Source organism: Onychomys torridus, chromosome 3 (genome assembly GCF_903995425.1).
Source record: "Onychomys torridus chromosome 3, mOncTor1.1, whole genome shotgun sequence".
NCBI lineage: Eukaryota > Metazoa > Chordata > Mammalia > Rodentia > Cricetidae > Onychomys > Onychomys torridus.
This window is the reverse complement of record NC_050445.1, coordinates 127,962,214-127,983,786: the sequence shown is the minus strand read 5'-3', so window position 1 is coordinate 127,983,786 and position 21,573 is coordinate 127,962,214. Positions and strand designations below refer to the sequence as shown.

Genomic DNA, 21,573 nt, shown 5'->3' with positions numbered 1-21,573 from the left:
ATGGTTCAGTGGTTAGGAACGCTGACTGCTCTCATGTACCCACACCAGACGGCTCTTAACTCCCTGTAACTCCAACTACAGGGAAGCTGACGGCCTCTTCTGGCCTCCATGGGTGTCCACATGTATTTTGGCATAGGGTCATACATAAAAATAAGATATCTTTATACTAATAATACATTTATGAGCACACTGCTGTGTGCGCGTGCCGTCGAGGCCTGAATGGTTGTGATGCAGGGCGTGGCTGCACCCGTTAGAAACTTCCTTCTCTTTGCTCAGTCCTCTGTCCTTTGTGCTGTGGCTTTCATTCCCTACAACTCTCAAAACCGACCTTGACAGGAGCCCTGCATGACCTTTTGTTAAACGTGGTGGACAACTTCCTGTCCCCCAGCTGAGCCTCTGTGATGACACTGTTTATGCTTCTCATTGACTTTTCCATTCTGACTTCCCTGACCCCGGCCCTCCCAGTCCCCTTCAGGACTTTACCTTCCTCAGCCCCTCCTGGCCACCACAGTACACCTCGGGGCTCTAAAGTCTCCTCACATGTTCTCCTGTTCACTTCAGCATCAAGCATCTTGTAGATTCCCAGATCCCACATCCCTCCTTTTTCTTTTTGTTTAGAAAGGGGCTTACCCTGTAACCATGTTGACCAGAACTGATGTCAGTCCGCCTGCCTCCACTTCCTGGGTGCCAGGATCAAGGTTTCCTCCCAGATCCAAATCCTTTCTCTGGAGCAACTGTCTAGTGAGAACTGTACAAATAGTTCAAATGAGCTGTATCTCAGACTGTGCTCATCCATCCCATCCCGTCTCCAGCCTGTCCCACTGGCCTTTTCTGTCCCAGACTGCAGTGTTCTGCAGCCAAAGCTGTTCTCTCCCTCACCAGTCCCTAGTTCTGTCAAGGTCTCCTTCCTAAATATCTTCAGTTTTCATTTCCTTATCTCTATTTCCATTCCCTCGGTACAAATACGATGGCTCGTCTTCTGATTGCTGAAATATCCTCTGACTGGGCTCGTACCCTTAGTCCACTCTCTGTCTGAAAGCCATTCTCCAGCTCTGTTTTAACACATTTCCTAGCATTAGAACCTCTAATAACTGACTTCACATTCTTATTAGAATAAAGTTCGTCCTTCTTCAAATATGCAAGGGTTCAGAGTGAGTCACGGCCTGCCTGCTCTGTACTTATCTTTCCCCAAACCTTAGATTCCTTAGTTAGGCTCTCTGCTTGTGTCAAAATCACCCCCAGGCTGGAGAGATGGCTCAGAAGTTAAGAGCACTGGCTGCTCTTCCAGAGGACCCGAGTTTAATTCCCAGCAACCACAAGGCGGCTCACAACCATCTATGAGATCTAATGCCCTCTTCTGGCCTGCAGGTATACATGCAGACAGAATACCATATACATAAAAAACAAACATATGAATGAATATCACCTTCTGCCCCTTGCCAATGCATTTAATAGGGACTGTCTCATTTCTCTCTGCTTGTTGATGACATTCTAGAACCAGTTAGTTACTTGTCCAGCTCTCCGGGCCCTTACACAGCACCCAGCAGGACAAGAATCAGTTACAGAATAGATGAGCCATGATTACCTCTGCCCTTTACCATAATATTTAATATCCTCTAGAAAGTCTCTTTGAGGTTGGTAAAGAGACATTGCCAAGTTTAATTTCCTGTAGTCAGAATATTTTTAAAAGCATCTACAAGGGCTGGAAATATGGCTCAGAGGTTAAGAGCACTTAACTTCTCTTGAAGAAGGCCCAGGTTCAGTTCCCAGTAGCCACAGAGCATCTCACAGCCACCTATAATTGTATTTTGATGGGATCTGACACGCTCTTCTGGCCGGGGTGGGCACATGCACACACATATGCATATGGTGCATCCATATACATGAAGGCACAGAATAAAGTCTTTTTAAAAAGAAAAGAGCTGGACGATGATGGCGCACGCCTGTAATCCCAGCACTCAGGAGGCAGAGGCAGGCAGATCTCTGTGAGTTCGAGGCCAGCCTGATCTACAGAGCTAGTCCAGGACAGGCTCCAAAACTACAGAGAAACCTTGTCTCAATAAATGAATGAATGAATAAATAAATTATGAATGAATAAATGAATGAATGAATGGATAAGAGAAAAGAATCCATTTGCTGACAAGGGGGCTGGCAATGGGAATATAAGCCTATTGAAGTGCAGGAAAGGGAACTGCTGTTTCTCGTATAGATGCTTTTCATTTTTTATCCAATGCTGCTTGTTTTTCAATGTTATCTCATCTAAGATGATCGGCTGACTTCCGATCAGCTTTGTACTAATAGTAACTCTGCCTTCTGCCTTCTCAGCAAAGGAAGGAGTCTGAAACTCAGTGTCAGACTGAAAATAAATACGATTCTGTGAGTGCTGACGCCAGTGACAGTAGCAGCTGGAGCGACATTAAAAACTCGGGCTACGTGTCCCGGTAAGAGTCTGATGCTGATGCATACACACAGCCCCTGGTGTGTTCAGTTGTGACTTCAAACCCCAGCTTTGCCGGCCACCAGCTGAGACGGTAGCAAAATGAGACTCTTTTATGTCTCTAATCATGTACGAGATGTCACTCCTTTCAGAAGATAGGAAGGTGGTACAGTTGGCCCTTGAACTGTTGAGGGCTTGTGCATTTGGGGAGGCGGATTTGTACTGAGGTCCTTGACTCTGTTTTGGGGGATTCAGATGATGGCTCTTCCTTCTCTGTGAAGGTAATTGGCCCAGGGAGGGTTGGCGGCGATTATGTCTCCTCCTTAGCCGTCTTCTGAACAGCTGAGGCAACTACTAAATTAACATGCGTGTACAAGTCGTGAGAGCCACTCCATAGAGCAGCTGAGTCTCCATCCGTTCATGCGTGAATTCTCAGAGTAACTCAACCGACATTTGTCAGACCTTTGATTTGCCAGCTAGTGTCCAGATTCTAGAAAGACAGAGAGAAAGAAAAACGTTTCTTCCACATTTGTGGTCCCCATGATGCAGCGGTGCTGAGAAACACCAGCATCATTGCAACTGTCAAAGAAAGCACTGTGTGGAACAGTTAAACTGGTGAGATCAGCAGGATGGAGGAAGGATGGGATTTCATTAAGTGCAAAGAAGCAGCTAGCTGCCCAGGAGAGCACAGGGCAGGAACAAATACCCTGAACCTGAGAGAGAGAGAGATGCACAGCATAGGTCGGACCCCTGACTTCTCCCGTGACCTCATACCCAGTATACACAGCCTAAAATTAGTTAAATTAGTTCCACCATGGGGAACACAACTCCAACCTGAGCTGGTTTTGGAGTGAGAAAATACAATGAGACACGCTTTCCCTCTGAACCTGACGAGAAACTTAGAGAGCCAGTCATGGTGGCCCACGGCAGTAATCCAGACAGTCGGGAGGCTGGAGCAGGAGGACCACCATGAGGCATCAGAGGGAGCCGGGCTGTGGGTGGCAGTGACAGTGGTGAACTGAGCTTCTCTGAACACCTTCCACGGTGGGTGTACTGGCTGGTGACACTTACGCTCCCAGTGTCAGCTTTGCTTCCTCCGGAGAGTTCCGGCTAACGGTGTACTTAAATATAGTAAGGTTGATTTCACTCTCTTCAGAGAGAACTTACAAGCAACGGAAGGCAGAGAAAGGACATTTTAACAGAGGCAGAATGCTAAAGAAAAGAAAAGTGTAGAGAATGGAGAAGATGGTACTATGGAGCTGACGAAGTTTGGGGTAGGACGGATATTAGTACAGTTACTATAAGAACAAGTGGTTACCTACTAAGCAAAGCCATTTATTATTTATGTGTATGGAATTTATGTGTGTTTGCTTATTTACGCACACAGGTAAACTTAGAATACTGCTAGTATTATTCACACTGTGCTTTTTATGAAATACGTTCTGTGAGTTTACAGAGTTTAAACATTGTGTGTGATGATGTAATATTGAACTGATTTTGTTCAATATTGAAACGTTATATAACATTTAAAACTATTTCAAACTTTAAAAATGTGTATGGTTGTTTTTGTTTTTTGTTTTTAAGATATCTAACTGATTTTGAGCCAATTCAGTGCATGGGTCGTGGTGGCTTTGGAGTCGTCTTTGAAGCTAAAAACAAAGTAGATGATTGCAATTATGCTATCAAGAGGATCCGTCTCCCCAATAGGTAATGGGTGATGCTTTTAGTAAATTGGATCTCATCTCACAGGCAAAATGCCTTTGCTTGTGCTCCGTCGTCACAGTGTAGTTTCTTCTTCCAACTCCGTGGTTCTGAGTGCTGCCAGGTAACAAGTGGTCTTAAAGTCGTGAGCTCTAGATTGCTTTAAAGTGTGGCCTTCCAGGCCAGAGAGATGGATGGTTTGGTGGTTCGGCGAGAGCTGCACAAGCCTGAAGACCAGAGTTCTGATCCCACCACCCAAATAAAAAGCTGGGCATCCTGCACATACCTGTAACACCAGATTGGATGGAGATGGGAGGGTCGCTGAGGCTCCCTGGTTTCTAGCCAGATTTAGGAAAAAGAGAAGAAAAGAAAAGAAAAAAGCAAGCTCCAGATTTGGAAAGACCCTGCCTTAAAAGGAATGTGATGGAGAGCGAGAGCGATAGAGGAGGGCGCCCAACACCTTCCTCGGGCCTTTCTGTGTCCTCACACACACGAGCATTTTCCAGGACCACACAGCATATACACACAGAAATGCCTGTGAATTCTTAATATTTCCCCAGAGGCGAGTATAGGAACTGTAGTCACAGCATCTCAGAATCATTTCTGTTATAATGTATTAGCTGGTGTTCCACTTACGTAACGAAAGAGCAGATAAGTCACTTTAGAGGTGTTCATTTTGGCTCGTTGGCCCCAAGGTTTCAGTTGATAGTTGGCCTTGTTACTTTTTAGCCTGTGGCAACGGGGAGAAGGTGTGGTATAGAAAACAGTTTAACAGTTCATCACGTCTAGGGAGAGAGGAGAAGACTCAGAACTCAGCAGCTCCCCTTCAAGGGCACACCCCTGGTGGGCCACTGTATAGTTGCCATCACCTCCCTGTGGCTCCAGGGATGTTCCATATCCAAACTGCAGTTTGTGGCTTACCACTATGAAACAAGACCTGCCCTGGGCCTGGCGGTGCACGCCTATCATCCCAGTAGTCAGGAGGTTGAGGTGGGAGGGTCCTGTGTGTCATTGCTGTAACCAATGCCTGGTAAAATCAGCTTAAGAAGGGAGGGTTTGCTTTGCCTCACGGTTTGAAGACACAGTCTATCATGCCAGGGAAGGCGTTGGGACAGGAGTGTGAGGCACCAGGTCACATTGTGTCTGCAGTCAGGGAGCACAGGGAGAAGGATGCTGCTGCTCAGCTTCCATCCTTCCTTTTGACTGACAGTTGACAGGTCTTTCTACCTCATTTAACCTGATCTACATAGACCATCCCTCGCTGTGTGCCAGACCCTTATCTCCTGGGTAGCTCTTCCTGTCACAGACCAACAGACATTTAAGAGTCAGTCGTGATTTTCATTCAGCTAAGAAACTATTTAGATGAGGAAGTAGGTATGTCAGTAGCCATTATTTCCAGAAATGTTTAAAACAAAAACAAAAACAACTACACATGTTGTTTTGTTTGTAATTTAGTAGTTAATATGTGCCGAAGGCTAACGGTGTTCTTGATTTTACATTCAAAGAGACTTGTATCGCATTCTTTGGCTTTCCCTGTTGGACAGACTATTTCAGCTACTGACAGACCCCCGTGTTCTGTGTTTCAGGGAGCTGGCTCGGGAGAAGGTGATGCGGGAAGTCAAAGCCCTGGCCAAGCTGGAACACCCGGGCATTGTGAGGTACTTCAATGCCTGGCTGGAAACGCCGCCGGAGAAGTGGCAAGAGGAGATGGACGAGATCTGGCTGAAGGGCGAAAGGTAGCTTGGTTAGAGCGACTTCCAAATGAGCGTCCCCTCCTAGGCGGCGCTTCACTGTGAACATGGCGCCTTTCAGCGGCCTGCAGGAGAGAGTGTGGTAGCGTTCTGTCCTGTATCATCATGTTGTTCTCTCAACCCTTGTTAAGTACCTGAGATTTAGGCTTTCTCAACATGCTTTTGCTTAGTATGAATAATATTCAAGGGACCCACAGTGGCTTTTCTCAATATGAAATGCTTCTGCGTTTTTCTTTTTTTTTTTTTTCTTTTTTATGAGGTTTTTATCTTGGCAGTTAACAACTTATAACTTCATTTTAAATAGTTTTAGGCTATTTCAGGGGTTTTCGTTTTGGTTTTGCTTTGTTTTTTGAGATACAGTTTGTCTCTGTAACTCTGACTGTCCTGGAAATCTCTGTAGCCCAGGCTGGCCTCCAACTCAGAGATCCACCTGCCTCTGCCTCCCAAGTGCTGAGATTAAAGGCGTGCACCACCACTGCCTGGGTGGCCATTTCAGTTTTCAAAGTACATACGCTTAGGTAGTCTGCAGATACTCCCCAGGTATGACGTGTTGTGGGAAGTCCCTCAAAAGCCACAGTGAAGGATGATGAAGCAACCTGCCTGAAGAACGTTCAGTCCCTGGAGGTAGCTTGTTAAGTAACACCTGTTATAGACTCCAGGATGAAAGGAAGTGGCCTCTTGTATCAAAGCCTGTGAGCTGCTGTAATTTGCACAGGGGCTTCAGAATTGTGGCCATCAAAAACCCTGTCATTGGTGTTGCTTCACTATTTTACATTTTGTGCAAAAAGCTGATACACAGAATAACTGTTTCAAGTATATAATCAAGCTCTCAGGGCTGGAGAGATGGCTCGGCAGTGAAGGTCACTTGCTGCTCTTGCAGAGGACTTGGGTTCAGTTCCCAGCACTCACATCAAGAGGCTCACAACTGCCTGTAACTCCTGTTCCAGAGAATCCAGTGCCCTCTTCTGGCCGCTACAGGCACTGCATACATGAGGTGCACACACACACACACAGACACACAGACAAGAAGGTACACACACAAATTTAAAACAAAATTAGCTTTCCAATAAAAATTTTGAAAAGGAATAGATGGGATGAGATGTTCTTTGTCCCACGTGGCATGTTTTATTTCCCCTATGTGTTTTTGGTAAGTGTATTTATAATAATTGAAACACTTTAAGCCAAGGTACAGGTCACATAATCTAATCGACATATATTCATTCAGATCTTTGTATTTCTGCCACTCTTAGCACAGACTGGCCACTCAGCTCTCCTAGCCCAATGGATGCACCATCCGTGAAGATCCGCAGAATGGATCCTTTCTCTACAAAAGAACATATTGAGGTCATAGCTCCTTCACCTCAAAGAAGTCGGTCTTTCTCAGTGGGCATTTCCTGTGACCAGACAAGTTCATCTGAGAGCCAGTTCTCTCCCCTGGAGTTCTCAGGAACAGACTGTGGAGACCACGGCGAGTCCGTGGATGCGGCCCACAACCTCCAGGACAGCTGCCTAACAGAGTGCGGCGTGGAAGACGGCACCGTGGACGGCAACGATGAGGGGCACTCCTTTGAACTCTGTCCTTCTGAAGCCTCTCCCTACACCAGGTCGAGGGAGGGGACATCCTCTTCCATAGTGTTTGAAGACTCTGGCTGCGGCAATGCCTCCAGTAAGGAAGACCCCAGAACGACCCGGCTGCACAGTGGCAACCATGATGTGAATAAGCTAGCTGACTTCAGGTACTCTAGCAGCAGGTCCTCTTCAGAAGCCACCCTGTCTACCTCTCCTACCAGACCAACCACTCTAAGTTTAGATTTCACCAAGAACACTGTGGACCAGCTGCAGCCCGGCTCCCCAAAGGTGTACCTGTACATTCAGATGCAGCTGTGCAGAAAAGAGAACCTGAAAGACTGGATGAACCGGCGCTGCAGCATGGAGGAGCGGGAGCACAGCGTGTGTCTGCACATCTTCCTGCAGATCGCAGAGGCTGTGGAGTTTCTGCACAGCAAGGGACTCATGCACAGGGACCTCAAGGTGTGTAGTCGGAGAACGTCACGCCAGGCTTTGGGTGTGACATCCGCGGTTCGGAGCAGGGCTTACAATTGTCAGTCTTTAACCAGAGTGGAGTGATGTAAAGGCATCAGAGAGCAGCAGTCCTGGGAAGGAAACGGGAAAGGAGGAAGTCTCGTGTTTGGAAGGTTCAGGCAAATGCCTATAGCCTGTTGTTTTTTGTTTTACGTAAAAAGTGTTTCCAGTAGTCTTGATGGGGAAAAGAGCCTCCAACTCAAGTCCACCAGTTATACTACATAATTCCTATGCTTTAAAAATATTTTTACAGGGCTAGAGAGATGGCCCAGAGGTTAAGAGCACTGGCTGCTCTTCCAGATGTCCTGAGTTCAATTCCCAGCAACCGCATGGTGGCTCCCAACCATCTATAATGAGATCTGGTGCCCTCTTCTGGCGTGCAGGCATGCATGCAGGCAGAACACTGTATACATAATAAATAAATCAATCTTTTAAAAAAAATCACCAGGCATTGGTGACACACACCTTTAATCCTAGCACGCAGGAGACAGAGGCAGGTGGGTCTCTGAGTTTGAGGCCAGTCTAGTCTACAGAGTGAGTTTCAGGACAGCCAGGGCTACAGAGAAACCCTGTCTTAAAAAACCAAATTTTATGTGTGTGTGTGTGTGTGTGTGTGTGTGTGTGTGTGTGTGTGTGTGTGTATATATATATATGTATGTATATGTATATGTATATGTATATAGTGTGTGTGTGTGTAGATGGATGGATGGATGGATAGATAGGTAGATAGATAGGGTTTTTATTATAGTTATTTAGAGTGTACACTCGTGTGTATGCTTGGTATATGTGTGAAAGCCAAGGGACAACCTCTGAGAGTCAATCTTCTTTTACTGTGTGGATACTTCTTACAGCTTTGAATAACCTTGACACAGGTACCCCTGGGTCTCTACAGCAGCACATGGAGAGAGGAACCTGGTGGAAAGGGAGATGAGTCTTTTCACTGGTCAGCTCTGATTTGGGGCAGTAGATGTCCATGTTTTGGCCGCATTGCTGACTGGGTGGGCTTTGAGGGAGAAGCCAACTAGAGAAAGGTGGCAAACGTTTAGCCCTGTGGCTGTAGCTGTGAAACTAAACCCTGGTCTCAGAGGATACAATATCGAACAGTGCAGCAACACCGTGTGCTGAATTGCATAAAATTCTAAATCCAAGTGGTAGAGCACTCCTGTAATCCCAGCACTTAGGAAGCTGAGGCAGGAGGACTGATGTGAGTTCAAGGCCAGTCTGGGCCACAAAGCCTGTCTCAGTCATGAATACATACATACACACAGTGTTTCCATAGCATACATTTCTAAAAACAAGTGTGCAAGACTGTAACCAGTTCGCTGATTCTATTTTTCTGTTTTTATTTGAGTGTTTCTTGCCATGATCCACATGTTCCTGGTAGCCAGTTGGTGTATATGGAACCTATAAACATTTTTGAGGGAAATGACTTAAATGTTTGGCAGATTTTGCTTCATTTTTAAGTATTTTAAGTTTTCACCCTTTTTTTTTTTTTTTGAGCTGAGGATCGAACCCAGGGCCTTGCGCTTGCTAGGAAAGCACTCTAGCACTGAGCTAAATCCCCAACCCCTTTAAGTTTTATTTTATGTAACTACAAACTTTTGCTCCAGATACTGAAGCAGCTATAGCAGGAGTTGGTTTCTGGGGCTGGGAGTGTATCTCCATTGGTAGAGTGCTTGCTCAGAAAGAAGGGAGTTCACAGGCAGATGCTTCTAGGAGGAGCACAGGAGAGATGGTAGGGAGACAAACATGGTCTCTTCAGTCAGTAACTGCTGTGGAAATGGGAGCAGGGCGCTGGGGATGTGGCTCAGTTGACAGAGTGCTTGTCTAGCATGCATGAAGCCGTGTTGGATCCCCAGCACCACATGAAAAGGAGTTGTGAGGAGAAACCCGAATTTTAAGGTCATCCTCAGCTCCAGAGTGAGGTTGAGACTAGCCTGGGCTCCATGAGACTCAAGAGAAGCAGAGACAGAGAGTTAGTTCCAGCACAAGCCCACTTTTAGTGGCTCTCCCATGGCAGTCACGGGGCCTTGGCTTGGGTCTGTAGCCTGGCAGGGGGAAGGAGGAGAAAGGGACAGAGAGAGAGGCAGGGTCCTTTATTGCTTCTGCTCTGGGGCTGTGGTGAGAAGTTCTGGGCTATTACTCCAGATTCCAGTTACAGGAACCTCACTGCCTCACGGTCCGAGTTTTATAATGTCTTAGGAACCAAGGGAAGTGTTATTTCCTGACAATGTTGGAAGTATTATTTTAGTAAAAGGTTCGGTTTTAGGAGTTAGGTGGCCCCTCTTTCAGGCTTTAACAACTCTCTCACTTGTATCTCTGTTGCCTGGGGGAAAGTGATAGATTTCATGTAGGAGACCTGGAGTTGAAGGAGCTCTCGTGACAGCTGGTTAGGAGCTCACATGACATCCTATATGCAAGTTCCAGTGGGAATTTAGAACTCAGGCCTTAGTACAGAGGCCCAAGTGTGATGGCATAGGAGCGTGGGGGATTTAGAAGCAGGGTATAACAGCAGTCACGAGTTGTGATTCCCTTTGGTGGGTTGTTTCTCCCTCAGACACAGACCAGATGAGAGGTGTGTTACATTTATAAGATGGGCAGATCGTGACCATCTACCATAGAGTAAGGCCTGAGGATACGGCAGCAGAGACAGAGCCAGGCTGCCTGAGATCAATTCCTGGCCCTACCACTTGCTGGCTGGGGCTTTGGTTTCCACATCTAGAGAGTGGAGGACAAACAGTGATTTTCAAGGGTTGTATTACATGAGTTAATAGTAAACTGGGTAGACAGTGCTTTTTCTTCCTTTAAACGTACACCGTATTCTTCCCCTCCCCCAGTTCCTCGCAGAGCCGTCCCCACCTCCCTACCCAACCTCCTGGTGTGTGTGTGTGTGTGTGTGTCTGTGTGTGTGTGTGTGTCTGTGTGTGTCTGTGTCTGTGTCTGTGTGTGTTTTGTTGTTGTTTTGGTTTTGGTTTTTTTTAGAGACAATATTTCTCTGTAGCCTTGGCTATCCTGGAACTCTCTCTGTAGACCAGGCTGGCCTTGAACTCACAGAGATCCACCTGCCTCTGTGAGTGTTGGGATCTCTCTCTCTCTCTCTCTCTCTCTCTCTCTCTCTCTCTCTCTCTCTCTTTTTCCCAGAGCTGAGGACTGAACCCAGGGCCTTGCGCTTGCTAGGCAAACACTCAACCACTGAGCTAAATCCCCAATCCTTCTCTCTCTTAATAGCAAAACAAAAGATGGATTCCAATTTGTGTTGGTCGGCTGCTCCTCTTCATGGGGACAGTGGCTCATTTTAAAGAGTCGTATACTTTAGAATATCTGCTGCTGCTTCTGTTTCTTTTCTGAAATCCTAAAATTCTTTTGACTTTTTTCCCTTCTCTGTGTATACTCACTGTGCTTCCCCACCCCTTATTTCTCCAGCCTTCCAACATATTCTTCACCATGGATGATGTGGTCAAAGTTGGGGACTTTGGACTGGTGACTGCCATGGACCAAGATGAAGAAGAGCAGACTGTTCTGACTCCAATGCCAGCCTATGCCACACACACAGGACAAGTGGGGACCAAGCTCTATATGAGCCCCGAGCAGGTGAGTCTTCAGACTTGTAGTTAGCCAGGCAGTGAGATAGTTGTGGCTGATGAGTCTCTCCGTGTCCTCCATACAGTATCCAGGAATGCACAGCCTAAAAATTATGAAAGTAATTCTGCCCCAGGGAGCACAACTCCATCCACCCTGGGGTTGGAGTGAGAAAATACCATCATGAGACACACTTTCTCTGAACAAGAGCCTGGAAAGAGACTTAGAGAGCCAGGCATGGTGGCTCGTGGCAGTAATCCAAGCAGTCAGGAAGCTGGAGCAGGAGGATTGCCATGAGTTCAAATCCAGCCTAGGTTACAGAATGAGATCTGTCTCAGAAACCCAAAGAAAAAGAGATGGAGTGTGAGGAAGAGGACAGACAGACAGACAGATGCACATCAGCAGTGTGTTCAACAAATAATGAAAGAAATGAAAAAATACTGAAATGTATAGAAGTTTTCAAAGTTCTGTTTGGACTTAAATTTGCTGGCTTTGTATTTGTTTTGGTTCTGAGTCAGGGTCTCCTGTAGCTCAGGCCTCGAACCCCTACTTCCTGCCTCTGCCTCGTACATTTGTTTTATTGTGTGAGCCGTTGTTACTGGAGCACAGTAGTGGTTTGTGCTCAGCACGGGGAGAGGAGCCCCAGGAGATCAAACCAAGCTAAGATAATAAAACAGCATCTCCAGATTGTTTTAATAGTTTTGAATCAAAACAGTAGGTTTCTCTAGCAAATCTACTTAAGAGAAACAAAAAATAAACTAAAAAGGATACAGCAGAGATTTTATGAGCCAGAAAGAGAGGTATCAGTTGGCTAAGGAAGTGGATTGTCTTCATCAAATGATGTAGCTAAGACTTAGTGAAAGAAAAACAAAAACCGGGTAGGTAGAATATCAAAGTCTTCTAAGTATACATCTGTGTCCCAGGGAGGAAAGACCAGAAGAACCATGAACTGTCCACAGCCGTTACTTCTGACCTGAGTGAGGGAACTTGGAATTTTTTTTTTTTTTTTAAGCACAAAGGGATTCAAAGCTGTGTGTTTATTTTTTTTAAGATTTATTTTATTTATTATGTATAAATAAAGAAGAGAGTGCCAGATCTCATTACAGATGGTTGTGAGCCACCATGAGGGTGCTGGGAATTGAACTCAGGACCTCTGGAAGGGCAGTCGGTGCTCTTAACCTCTGAGCCATCTCTCCAGCCCCGGGAACTTGGAATTTTAACCTATTGTGTATTTTTCTTCACTTCTCTATTTTTATACATCAGCATATTACCAGAATTGATATACAAAGAGTTTTAATTGCCTTTTAAACATGCATCATCAACTGACAAGATGGCTCCATGGGTAAAGGCATTTGCCACCCCCAATTTCTGTCCTTGAGACCCACGTGATAGAATGAAGGACCAGTCCCACTAGTTGTCACCTGACCTGCACAGGAACACAGTGATGTGTGTGTACATGCACACACAAAAAATAAATAAACTTCAAAAATTAACTAATAATTTAAAGTTAGCCCTTGTTTACAGGGTCAGAAATAGTGTTTACCTTTAAATATTGTAGATGCAAAGTAGGAGTTACAGACTCTGGGTGCTTCTTAGTGGAGAGCTCACTACAAAAGAGTACCCTGGCAGCCGGAGCACCCACCTACCCACCCACCCCCTGCTACACCCCCTGCTGGCATGTGCGTGTATTCTTTTCCTAGTGTTCTCAGCTCTCTAAAATGACCCTTTCTCCCAGTCTAAAACGTAAGCTATTAAAGTTAGTATCTTGCTTCGCTACATGAAGGCAGGGCGGGGTCTACTTGGAAGAACTAGTGAGGAAAAGATGGGGGTGGTGGTGGGAATCAACAAATAAAGCAGGAGACTTTGATAATTAAAAAACAACAAATTTTTAAAAAGTTCATTTCAAATCATTATTTTCCTTGAAGAACATGGGAAAAATCCAAACACAAGGAATTTAATCATGGTACTATGAAAAAAAAAATCTACCAGGTAAAAATTCTACCTAACAGTATTTATATTAATATATACACACATGTATGTAGGTAGGTATAGATTTACAGAGATGAGTAATTAGGTCCCATGCAGGAAAACAAGAGAACAACAAAAAGCTGTTGCCTGCCTTCTCTTTTTTACACTTCTGCTGTCTAAAACAATGCCTGGACTAGAACAGGTGGGGTCTGCGTCTGTGGATGAGCAGATAGGGAAAGGTGCCACAAAGCCTAAGGACCTGAGTTCGAGCCCTCTGACCTCCTCATGTGCACATGTGTGCTTTTCTCACAAAAAGATAAATAATTGTAATGTGCCGGGGGAAAGGGGTCTAAACAGGGGTGAGAAAGGGACAGGAAAGATAACCAGAGGTTGGGAACACTCTGCTTTTTCTGAGAACCGGAGTCCAGTTCCCAGGACCAGAGTTTAGTTCCCTGTAGGGTGGCTCACAACTGCCCATAAATTTCAGGGATCTGATGCTCTCTTTTGGCCTCAGCAGGCACCACCAACCACCCCAGACACATGCACATAAATTAAAATAAATAAATCTTCTAATAAATAAAAACAGGTGGGCACCACTCTGTGATTATGCTTTGTCTCTAGGTACGGATGTGGGGGAGGGGTGAGTGTGGGATGGGCAGAGATTGATGACATGTGATGCTTTTTTTGCTCTTACTGAAAATGCTGAAAAACACCAAGTGTTTGCCTGTGTAATCCCAAAACTCAGGACACTGAAGCAGGGTTGCAAGTTCAAGTCTTGCTTAGGCTACCCAGCCAGTTCCAGGCCAGCCTGGGTGACATAACAAAACATGTCACACAGACAGAAGAAGGGTCTGAGAGAGGGAAGGAAGACAGAGCTACAAATGTAGGTTAGCTATAGATGCTACAAATGTAGGTTAGCTATAGAAGCCGTTATGCCATTCAGATGCAGCTGGGATCCCGGTCTCCCAGGCCCCATCACAAACCAGGGGTCGGGGTCTCCCTGACATTTGCTTTAAAAACAAAACAAGTTCAGCTTTGCAAGCCTTCAAAAGAGAATTTGGTGACTGGGAATTGTCCTGATTCTTCTTTTCAAAGGTAGTGTCAGGCAATACTCTAGTTGTTACCCAACCTGCTGCCCTCTTCTGGGCGATAAACTGTCCTTCAAAGGCCTCTTCAAGCAATAGTTCAGTCTCCACAAATTCATAGAATTAAAATATATACAACAAATTGTTAAGTCTCAAATATTTTATAATCCAGTAGCGGGTTAATAATTTTTTTCTCTTTATATATTAATCTGTCTTCTGTGTAGGGGATGTGGAAAATATAGGAATTTATAATAAGGAAAAGGGCATTTACTAAAAATACATATAAAACATAGTCATTTCCAGCTACCTGCACATATATTTATCTCATATAAAGAAAAAAACCAGACAGGGATTCTAGCCCATGAACTGGCACTGTTTGTGTATTCCTTGACATCCTTGGACGGCACTCTTGACTCTGAAGCATTCACTCTGTTCAGATTGCTCAGGGTTTGTTCCAGACATTAAAGTTAGTGTCAGTTTTGCTGTTAGGCTTCTGGCTTGGACAGATGCCCCGGCCTCTGTCACATCTCCATCCACCCTGCCATGCACAGAATTGGATGGGATTAATCATCAGCTGTCCAGGTGCCTCCAGCGAATGAGGCCATCCAAATAGTCTGAGGTATCTTTCTTCCCTGTGCCCCTGTGGGCAATGTCCCTGAACACATTTTCTTTGAACCTTCCTAAGCCACAGAGATGGGAGTGGGGCAGGCAAGGGACCGTGCAGATGGATTGCCATAGTCACTTTAGAAGTAGGGTGACACAGCTGGAACTTTCCATCTGCTGTTTCGTGAGCAGAAGCAAGCCATCTGCATAGACGGAACCAGAGAGGCAGATACCTAGAGTGGTGGGGAGAGGAGGCGGCGATGGCCTCAACCCTGACAGCTGCTCCGCCACCCTGCATATTTCCCCTCTCCCTCCCCAGTCAGCAGTTCTGAGGTGAGCCAGGTCCAGAGCTGTTTACCTGCCGTCAAGCAACTGGCCTAAGGAAGTGTTCATAAATGAAAGGGCTCTCCTGAGGCACCAGGAGTTCACTTTGCATTTGAACGGGGGCTTTCCATAATAGAGCAGACCAGTTGTGATTCATTGCTTCGTGGTATCAGGAATTTATTGAGGGCCTTCTCTATACTTAGCCCAGCGCTGAAAGATGAGAAAGGAACACAAAGGCAGCAGGTCTCTTCCCTGCCAGGACTGGGAAAGGAAAAGAAATATGCACATGAAAAATAGAGCTGTGCATACAAAGCAGTCTGCAATTAAGTGCGTAATGAAGGCTCACAGGTTGATTAGTGGCTTGGAGTAATGACCGTCTTCAGGACTATGGTGATTAGAAATGAGATTGGCTTCAGATAGTGTCGCTTTGAAAAGCTTCACCTCAGGGGGGCCCTGAGCAGCCCTCAGAGGCTCCAGCACACAAGGCTCCAGGTTTCTGCCGATTTTGCTGATGCATATCTCAAGCCTTACCTGGGCTTTCCCTCTGTAATGCTGAGTGGTGTAATTACCCCTGCCCACCGTGGTAGAGGGTGGGGAGAGGGCTTAGCAGTTAACCCTTTGCAAACACATTTACACATACACTTCTACCCAGAGGTACTAAGTGCACTCTGGGCTCAGGGATGCTGTCACAGCGACTGAACCATCTCTGTGTTAATGCTGTGATGATGTGCTCCTCTGGGGTGATTTCTTACGTGGTTTTATGCTATTTCAGATTCATGGAAACAACTACTCCCATAAAGTGGACATCTTCTCTTTGGGCTTGATTCTGTTTGAGTTACTTTACCCATTCAGCACTCAGATGGAACGGGTCAGGGTAAGTACATCCGATGCCCAAAAGGATGGAAGGAGAAAATCATTGAACATGTACAAGAGTTTTTAAAGATGGTTATGTTTGTTTTTAAATTTGTAAACTATGTGTATGTATGCATGTGCATCTGAGTGTGACAGTGCAGGGACCCCAGTTTCAGAGGCTTCCGATCCTCCTGGAGCTGGAGTTACACGCAGCTGTAAGCTGCTCAGCTGAACTCTCCAGCACCATTAGATAGTTAACTAGGAGCAGAAAGGATCATGTGGACAACAGGGTTATTCTTAGGTGTTCCTTTGGCATAAATTCATCATAATCTTAACAGTGCTTTGCATTTGGTACCTTTGTGATCAGGGCAAAGCCAGAGGGAGCTGCAGGGGTGACATGAGAGGAAGAAGGAAACAGTGCCCGTTGGCTGGAGGACACCAATCCAGAGGACAAGTGGCCATGCCCTCGTAGACTTCAGTGCTGGAGAATGACACATGGCTGGGTTTTTCCTTCTCAGAACAAAGCATGACCATAGGTTTTCAGGCACACAGTACTAGCTGGGAGTGGTAATGCACACCTTTAATCCCAGCGTTTGGGAAGCAGAGACAGGCAGATCTCCTTGTGTTTGAGGCTGGCTTTTCAGGACAGTCAGGGCTACCAGCTACCTAGTGAGCTCTATCTAAACAAAACAAAAAAAGAGATCCAACCAAATCAAGAATCAAATTCATAGAGTTATTAGTTAATCAAAGACACTGTTGAAGAAGTAGAGAGTTTGGACTGGAGAGAAGACTCAATGGTTGAAAGCCTTTGCAAAAACACACAGACATATGCACACACATAATGCACGTAGACGCATACATTAATAAAAAGTGAAAAGACAGGCTGGGGTATTATCAGTGGGAATGTTTGCCTAACATGTGTGAGAAATGGATCCATATGAAAAACAAAGTTAAAAGATTAAACGCTATTTTTCTTTCTTTTTAGACCTTAACTGATGTAAGAAATCTAAAGTTTCCACCACTGTTTACTCAGAAATATCCCCGAGAGGTATGTATAGTTCTCAGCTTCTTTCTCCAAAATTGTATTCAGTGCTTAAATTATTTTTAATGACACTCATAAACATGAAGGGTCCTTAGCAGTCAACTAGTCAGCTTCCCCTTTTCAGATGAGACACTTGATGTTCTAGAGCAGTGGTTCTCAACCTGTGGGTTGTGACCTCTTTGGGGTCAAAGGGCCCTTTTCCAGTGGTCACCTAAGACCATCAGAAAACACAGATGTTTACATTACAATTCATAACAATAGCAAAATTACAGTTACGAAGTATCAACAAAGATAATGTTATGGTTGGGGGTCACCACAACATGAGGAACTGTATTAAAGGGTCGAAGCCTTAGGAAAGCTGAGAACCACTGCTCTAGAGGACTGATTTATTAGAGCTGCCCTCAACCCAGGGGCCTGCAGAAGACAGACTGCCTTCATCATCCCTGAGGCTGACTTCATAAAGCACCCTCACTGGAGCAGTCATATCACATTAACTCTTTCTGTTGGTGACTTGCTTATCTTGGGAGCTGGACAGATGGCTCAGCAGTTAAGAGCAATGACTGCTCTTGCAGAGGACCCAGGTTCAGTTCCCAGCACCTACATGGCAGCTCACAACTGTCTGTAACTACAGTTCCAGGGGACCCAACACCCTTCCACAGGCAAAACAAATACCAACGCACATAAAAATTAAAAATTTTAAATTTAAAAATGGCTTACCTTAAACAAAAGGCCCCAGTAGCTGTTGATTCCAGGTGTGGGAGTTAGGCCACACAGGAAGTGGTTTAGAAGATTAGGGGAAGATTAAGCTGGTCTTCGTGCTAAAAATAAACTCTAAAGTTGTCATTTCTTCTTGTAACTTTTTTCCCCTAGTGTGTTTAGGTCCACAAGCTTATTGCTTTAATATTTACACATTGATAAACCCTGACTTTTAAAATGCTTTGTCAAGATCATTGTAGATCGTGTGTATTTGTAAGATGAATTTGTTTTTAAAATCAGGTGACATCTCCTTAAGGATGTGATTCTAAAACCTTTCCTTTCATTATAAAAACACCATTTATACTCAGCCTCTGTGCATTGGCAGCCCGGCTGATAGGCTAAATCCAGCCTATTTGTAAAGTGTGTGTGTGTGTACATGCGAAAGTTAGAGGACAACCTTGGGGTTTAGTTCTCTCCACCATACGGGTTTTAAGGAGACGACTCAGGTCATCCGGCTTGGCAGCAAGGACCATGGAAATGGCCCAGTGGGTAAGAGTGCTTATTGAGGATCCAACTTTGCATCCCCAGCAACCACATAAAAAAGTGGACATTCCTACACACACATTTTTAACCTAGCATTGTAGAGGGCAGAGACAGGAGGACCTCTGGCACTTGCTGGCTGCCAGCCTGGCTCCAGGTTCAGTGAGAGACCCTGTTTCAAGGGAATAAGATGGAGTGTGACAGAGCAGGATCCTGGCATCCTCCCCTGCTCTCTGCAGGTGCTCAAGTGCATACGCCACCTACACACACACACACACACACACACACACACACACACACACACACACACACACGCTGATAGAACACAGCCGTGCTCTTTACATAATTCTCTATGGCATGGCTGGCTGCGTTGGAGCTGGAGTGTCAGCTGACTAATCAGATGTCGTTCACACACTTCAAATGGTTACAGAGAAGTTTTGCTGGACCTGAGGCTATAGCTAAATAAAGACCATTTCCCTCCCACCTTCAGAGCCCTGCATTGCAGTTCCCCTACTGCAGATTGAGTGGGGGGGGGGGGGGGGTGGGTGTAAATATGCACCCAAGTGAGAGTATGTGAGTGTATGCATATATGTGTGTGTTCGTTATTTTCCATGACTTAAAGGACTGCTTAATAATCTAAATCTAGAACTTTTAACACAAAACCACTTTTATGTCTCAGCATATGATGGTTCAAGACATGCTCTCTCCATCCCCCACGGAGCGGCCTGAAGCCACAAACATCATCGAAAATGCTGTATTTGCAGACTTGGAGTTTCCTGGAAAAACGGTTCTAAGACAGCGGTCCCGCTCCATGAGTTCATCTGGAACAAAGCATTCCAGACAGCCCAGCTGCTCCCACAGCCCACTGCCTGGCAACTAGCCTTCAGCTGTGCCAGCAGCCCTCGAAAGTGGCAAGGAGCAGACACCTGGAGGAGTGTGGCTCTCCACAGTGGTGGACTAAGATTTTATGCTTTGATCAATTTGATTTGGGACCATTTTTCTAAATCAGACTGGATTATGGGCCTAATCCAGTTTCCTCTTAACTGCACTTCAAGGAAAGGGCTATGTAAATGACATGTGGACTTGTTCCTTGTTGGTGTCCCAAGACTAGGTCAAGCTTTAGAAACCTCACCTTTTGCCAGCAGGTAGAAGCAACCCCTGGAATGATCTGAACTAGAAATATCTTTATAGCACAGAAGAGTCAAAGACTTCCCACACGGTGACTTCCCCTCTAGAAACACGCTCTCTAGAGATGCAAGGGGAATTTGGGAAGGGACTGTTATGAAGCGGACTCCGGTTTGTCCCAGGTGGGGACTTGACGTGTCTGCTCTATTGGGAGGCACAGAGCACAAGCTGGGTCGAGGGTCCTGTGGGTACTGTCAGAGTCTATCAGCAGCATTGAATAGCTTCATTCTTTAGCTGGTTATAGGAGTGTCATGAGCTTTCTGTACTTTTTACCTCCAATAATGGGAAAATGAAGCTTTTTAGGTATTGGTCTATGGTTCTGATTTGAGGGTTTAAAACAGGAAACGGTAGTAAGAAATGGATCTTCTATTACAACTAATGTCTTCAATTATGTAATTTTTATCCTCATAGAATCCTATCTTATATGTAATACAAGTGGGTACATCCCCAAAACTGACTATAGATAAGTTTAATCATCTCAACTTGCTAACATGTTTTCATTTTTCCTGTAAATATGTTTTTTATTTATAAAAATTCTGAAATCAATCCATTTGGGTTGGTGGTGTACAGAACACACATAAGTGTGTTAACTATTATGACTTCTTTCAAGTCTAAATGATTTAATAAAACTTTTTTAAATTATATTTACAGTTGACTCTTATTTTAGAGAGTTCTCAAATGATTTTCTAACTTACAAAATGGGATCATAAGGCTCTGAAAGGTTATACCCCTTCCTTTTCAAGACAACTTATTCTTTTAATTTTTTAAGTCATTTTTTTATTAATATATATGTATGTATATCTGCCCCATGTGCATGGGTGCCAGCATAGGCTAGAAGAGAATGTTAGATCCCCTGGAGCTGGTTGTGAGCCATCTGATGTGGGTGCTGGGAACCAAACTCAGGTCCTCTCGAAGAGCAGCAAATGCTGTGAACTGGAGTCCTCTCTCCAGCTCCATGAAAATTTATTTTTAAGCTATTCAAGGTAAGTGTCTTTTCTGTTACTTCCCAAGTTCACAAGATTCATAATCAAAGATAGGTTCTGTGCCCCACTCCATGCCAAGGACTAGGAATATAGAGGACCATACCCCAAAGTGAGAGTTCAAAGAGAAAAGGAAGGTGGGATTGCTAATTAGGTCAATGGGCCTAATTACCAACCGTGCCTGTCTTACTTTGCCTATTGCTAAGATAAAACACTCAAGGAGAAACTGGCTCACAGTCCCAAGGTACAGTCCATCACAGTAGGGAAGTCAACTCATCAGGCGTGTGGGATAGCTGGTCACATCACATCTAGTTCAGGAAGTAGAGAGGAATTCATGAATGCTGGTGCCCAGCTTGCTTTCTCTATTTTGTTATAGTCCAGGATCCCTTACTGAGGGAATGCCCCTGCCCCAAATGAAGATGAGTCTTCTCAATCAATAAACCCAATCAAGACAGCACTCCACAGATGCTCAGGGGCCTGTCTCCCAAGTGATTCTAGATTCTGTCAAGGTGACAGCATCATCTCAGTGCCCATGAAACCATGTGGCACTCTGAGCCGGTAAATGCAAACCAACTAGACACAGCCACGTGATGTCTACACCCAAGGGCTTGTTGAAGGCTGTCTCCGACATTCAGAGGCAGAACTTTGGAGGTTTGGAAAAGTGATTGGCTCCTGAGGGCATGAGTCTGACAATGGGCTAATTCATAATTAAATGGATTGGGGCCTGAAGAAACAAGTCAACTGGTTA

General features: G+C 45.1%; 1 protein-coding gene across 1 annotated transcript in view; it reads left to right on the top strand.

The window, feature by feature from the left end:
- The window catches only part of Eif2ak3 (eukaryotic translation initiation factor 2 alpha kinase 3), a 64,787-nt gene extending 44,298 nt beyond the window's left edge, over nucleotides 1–20,489 (top strand). The window contains exons 10-17 of the mRNA XM_036182099.1: nucleotides 2,326–2,441; nucleotides 4,022–4,144; nucleotides 5,725–5,874; nucleotides 7,140–7,920; nucleotides 11,395–11,562; nucleotides 16,303–16,404; nucleotides 17,368–17,430; nucleotides 19,340–20,489. Coding sequence (XP_036037992.1) covers nucleotides 2,326–2,441; nucleotides 4,022–4,144; nucleotides 5,725–5,874; nucleotides 7,140–7,920; nucleotides 11,395–11,562; nucleotides 16,303–16,404; nucleotides 17,368–17,430; nucleotides 19,340–19,540 — 1,704 coding nt within the window. The 3' untranslated portion in view covers nucleotides 19,541–20,489. The remainder of the gene's footprint in view (nucleotides 1–2,325; nucleotides 2,442–4,021; nucleotides 4,145–5,724; nucleotides 5,875–7,139; nucleotides 7,921–11,394; nucleotides 11,563–16,302; nucleotides 16,405–17,367; nucleotides 17,431–19,339) is intronic.
- Nucleotides 20,490–21,573: the final 1,084 nt, after the last annotated feature.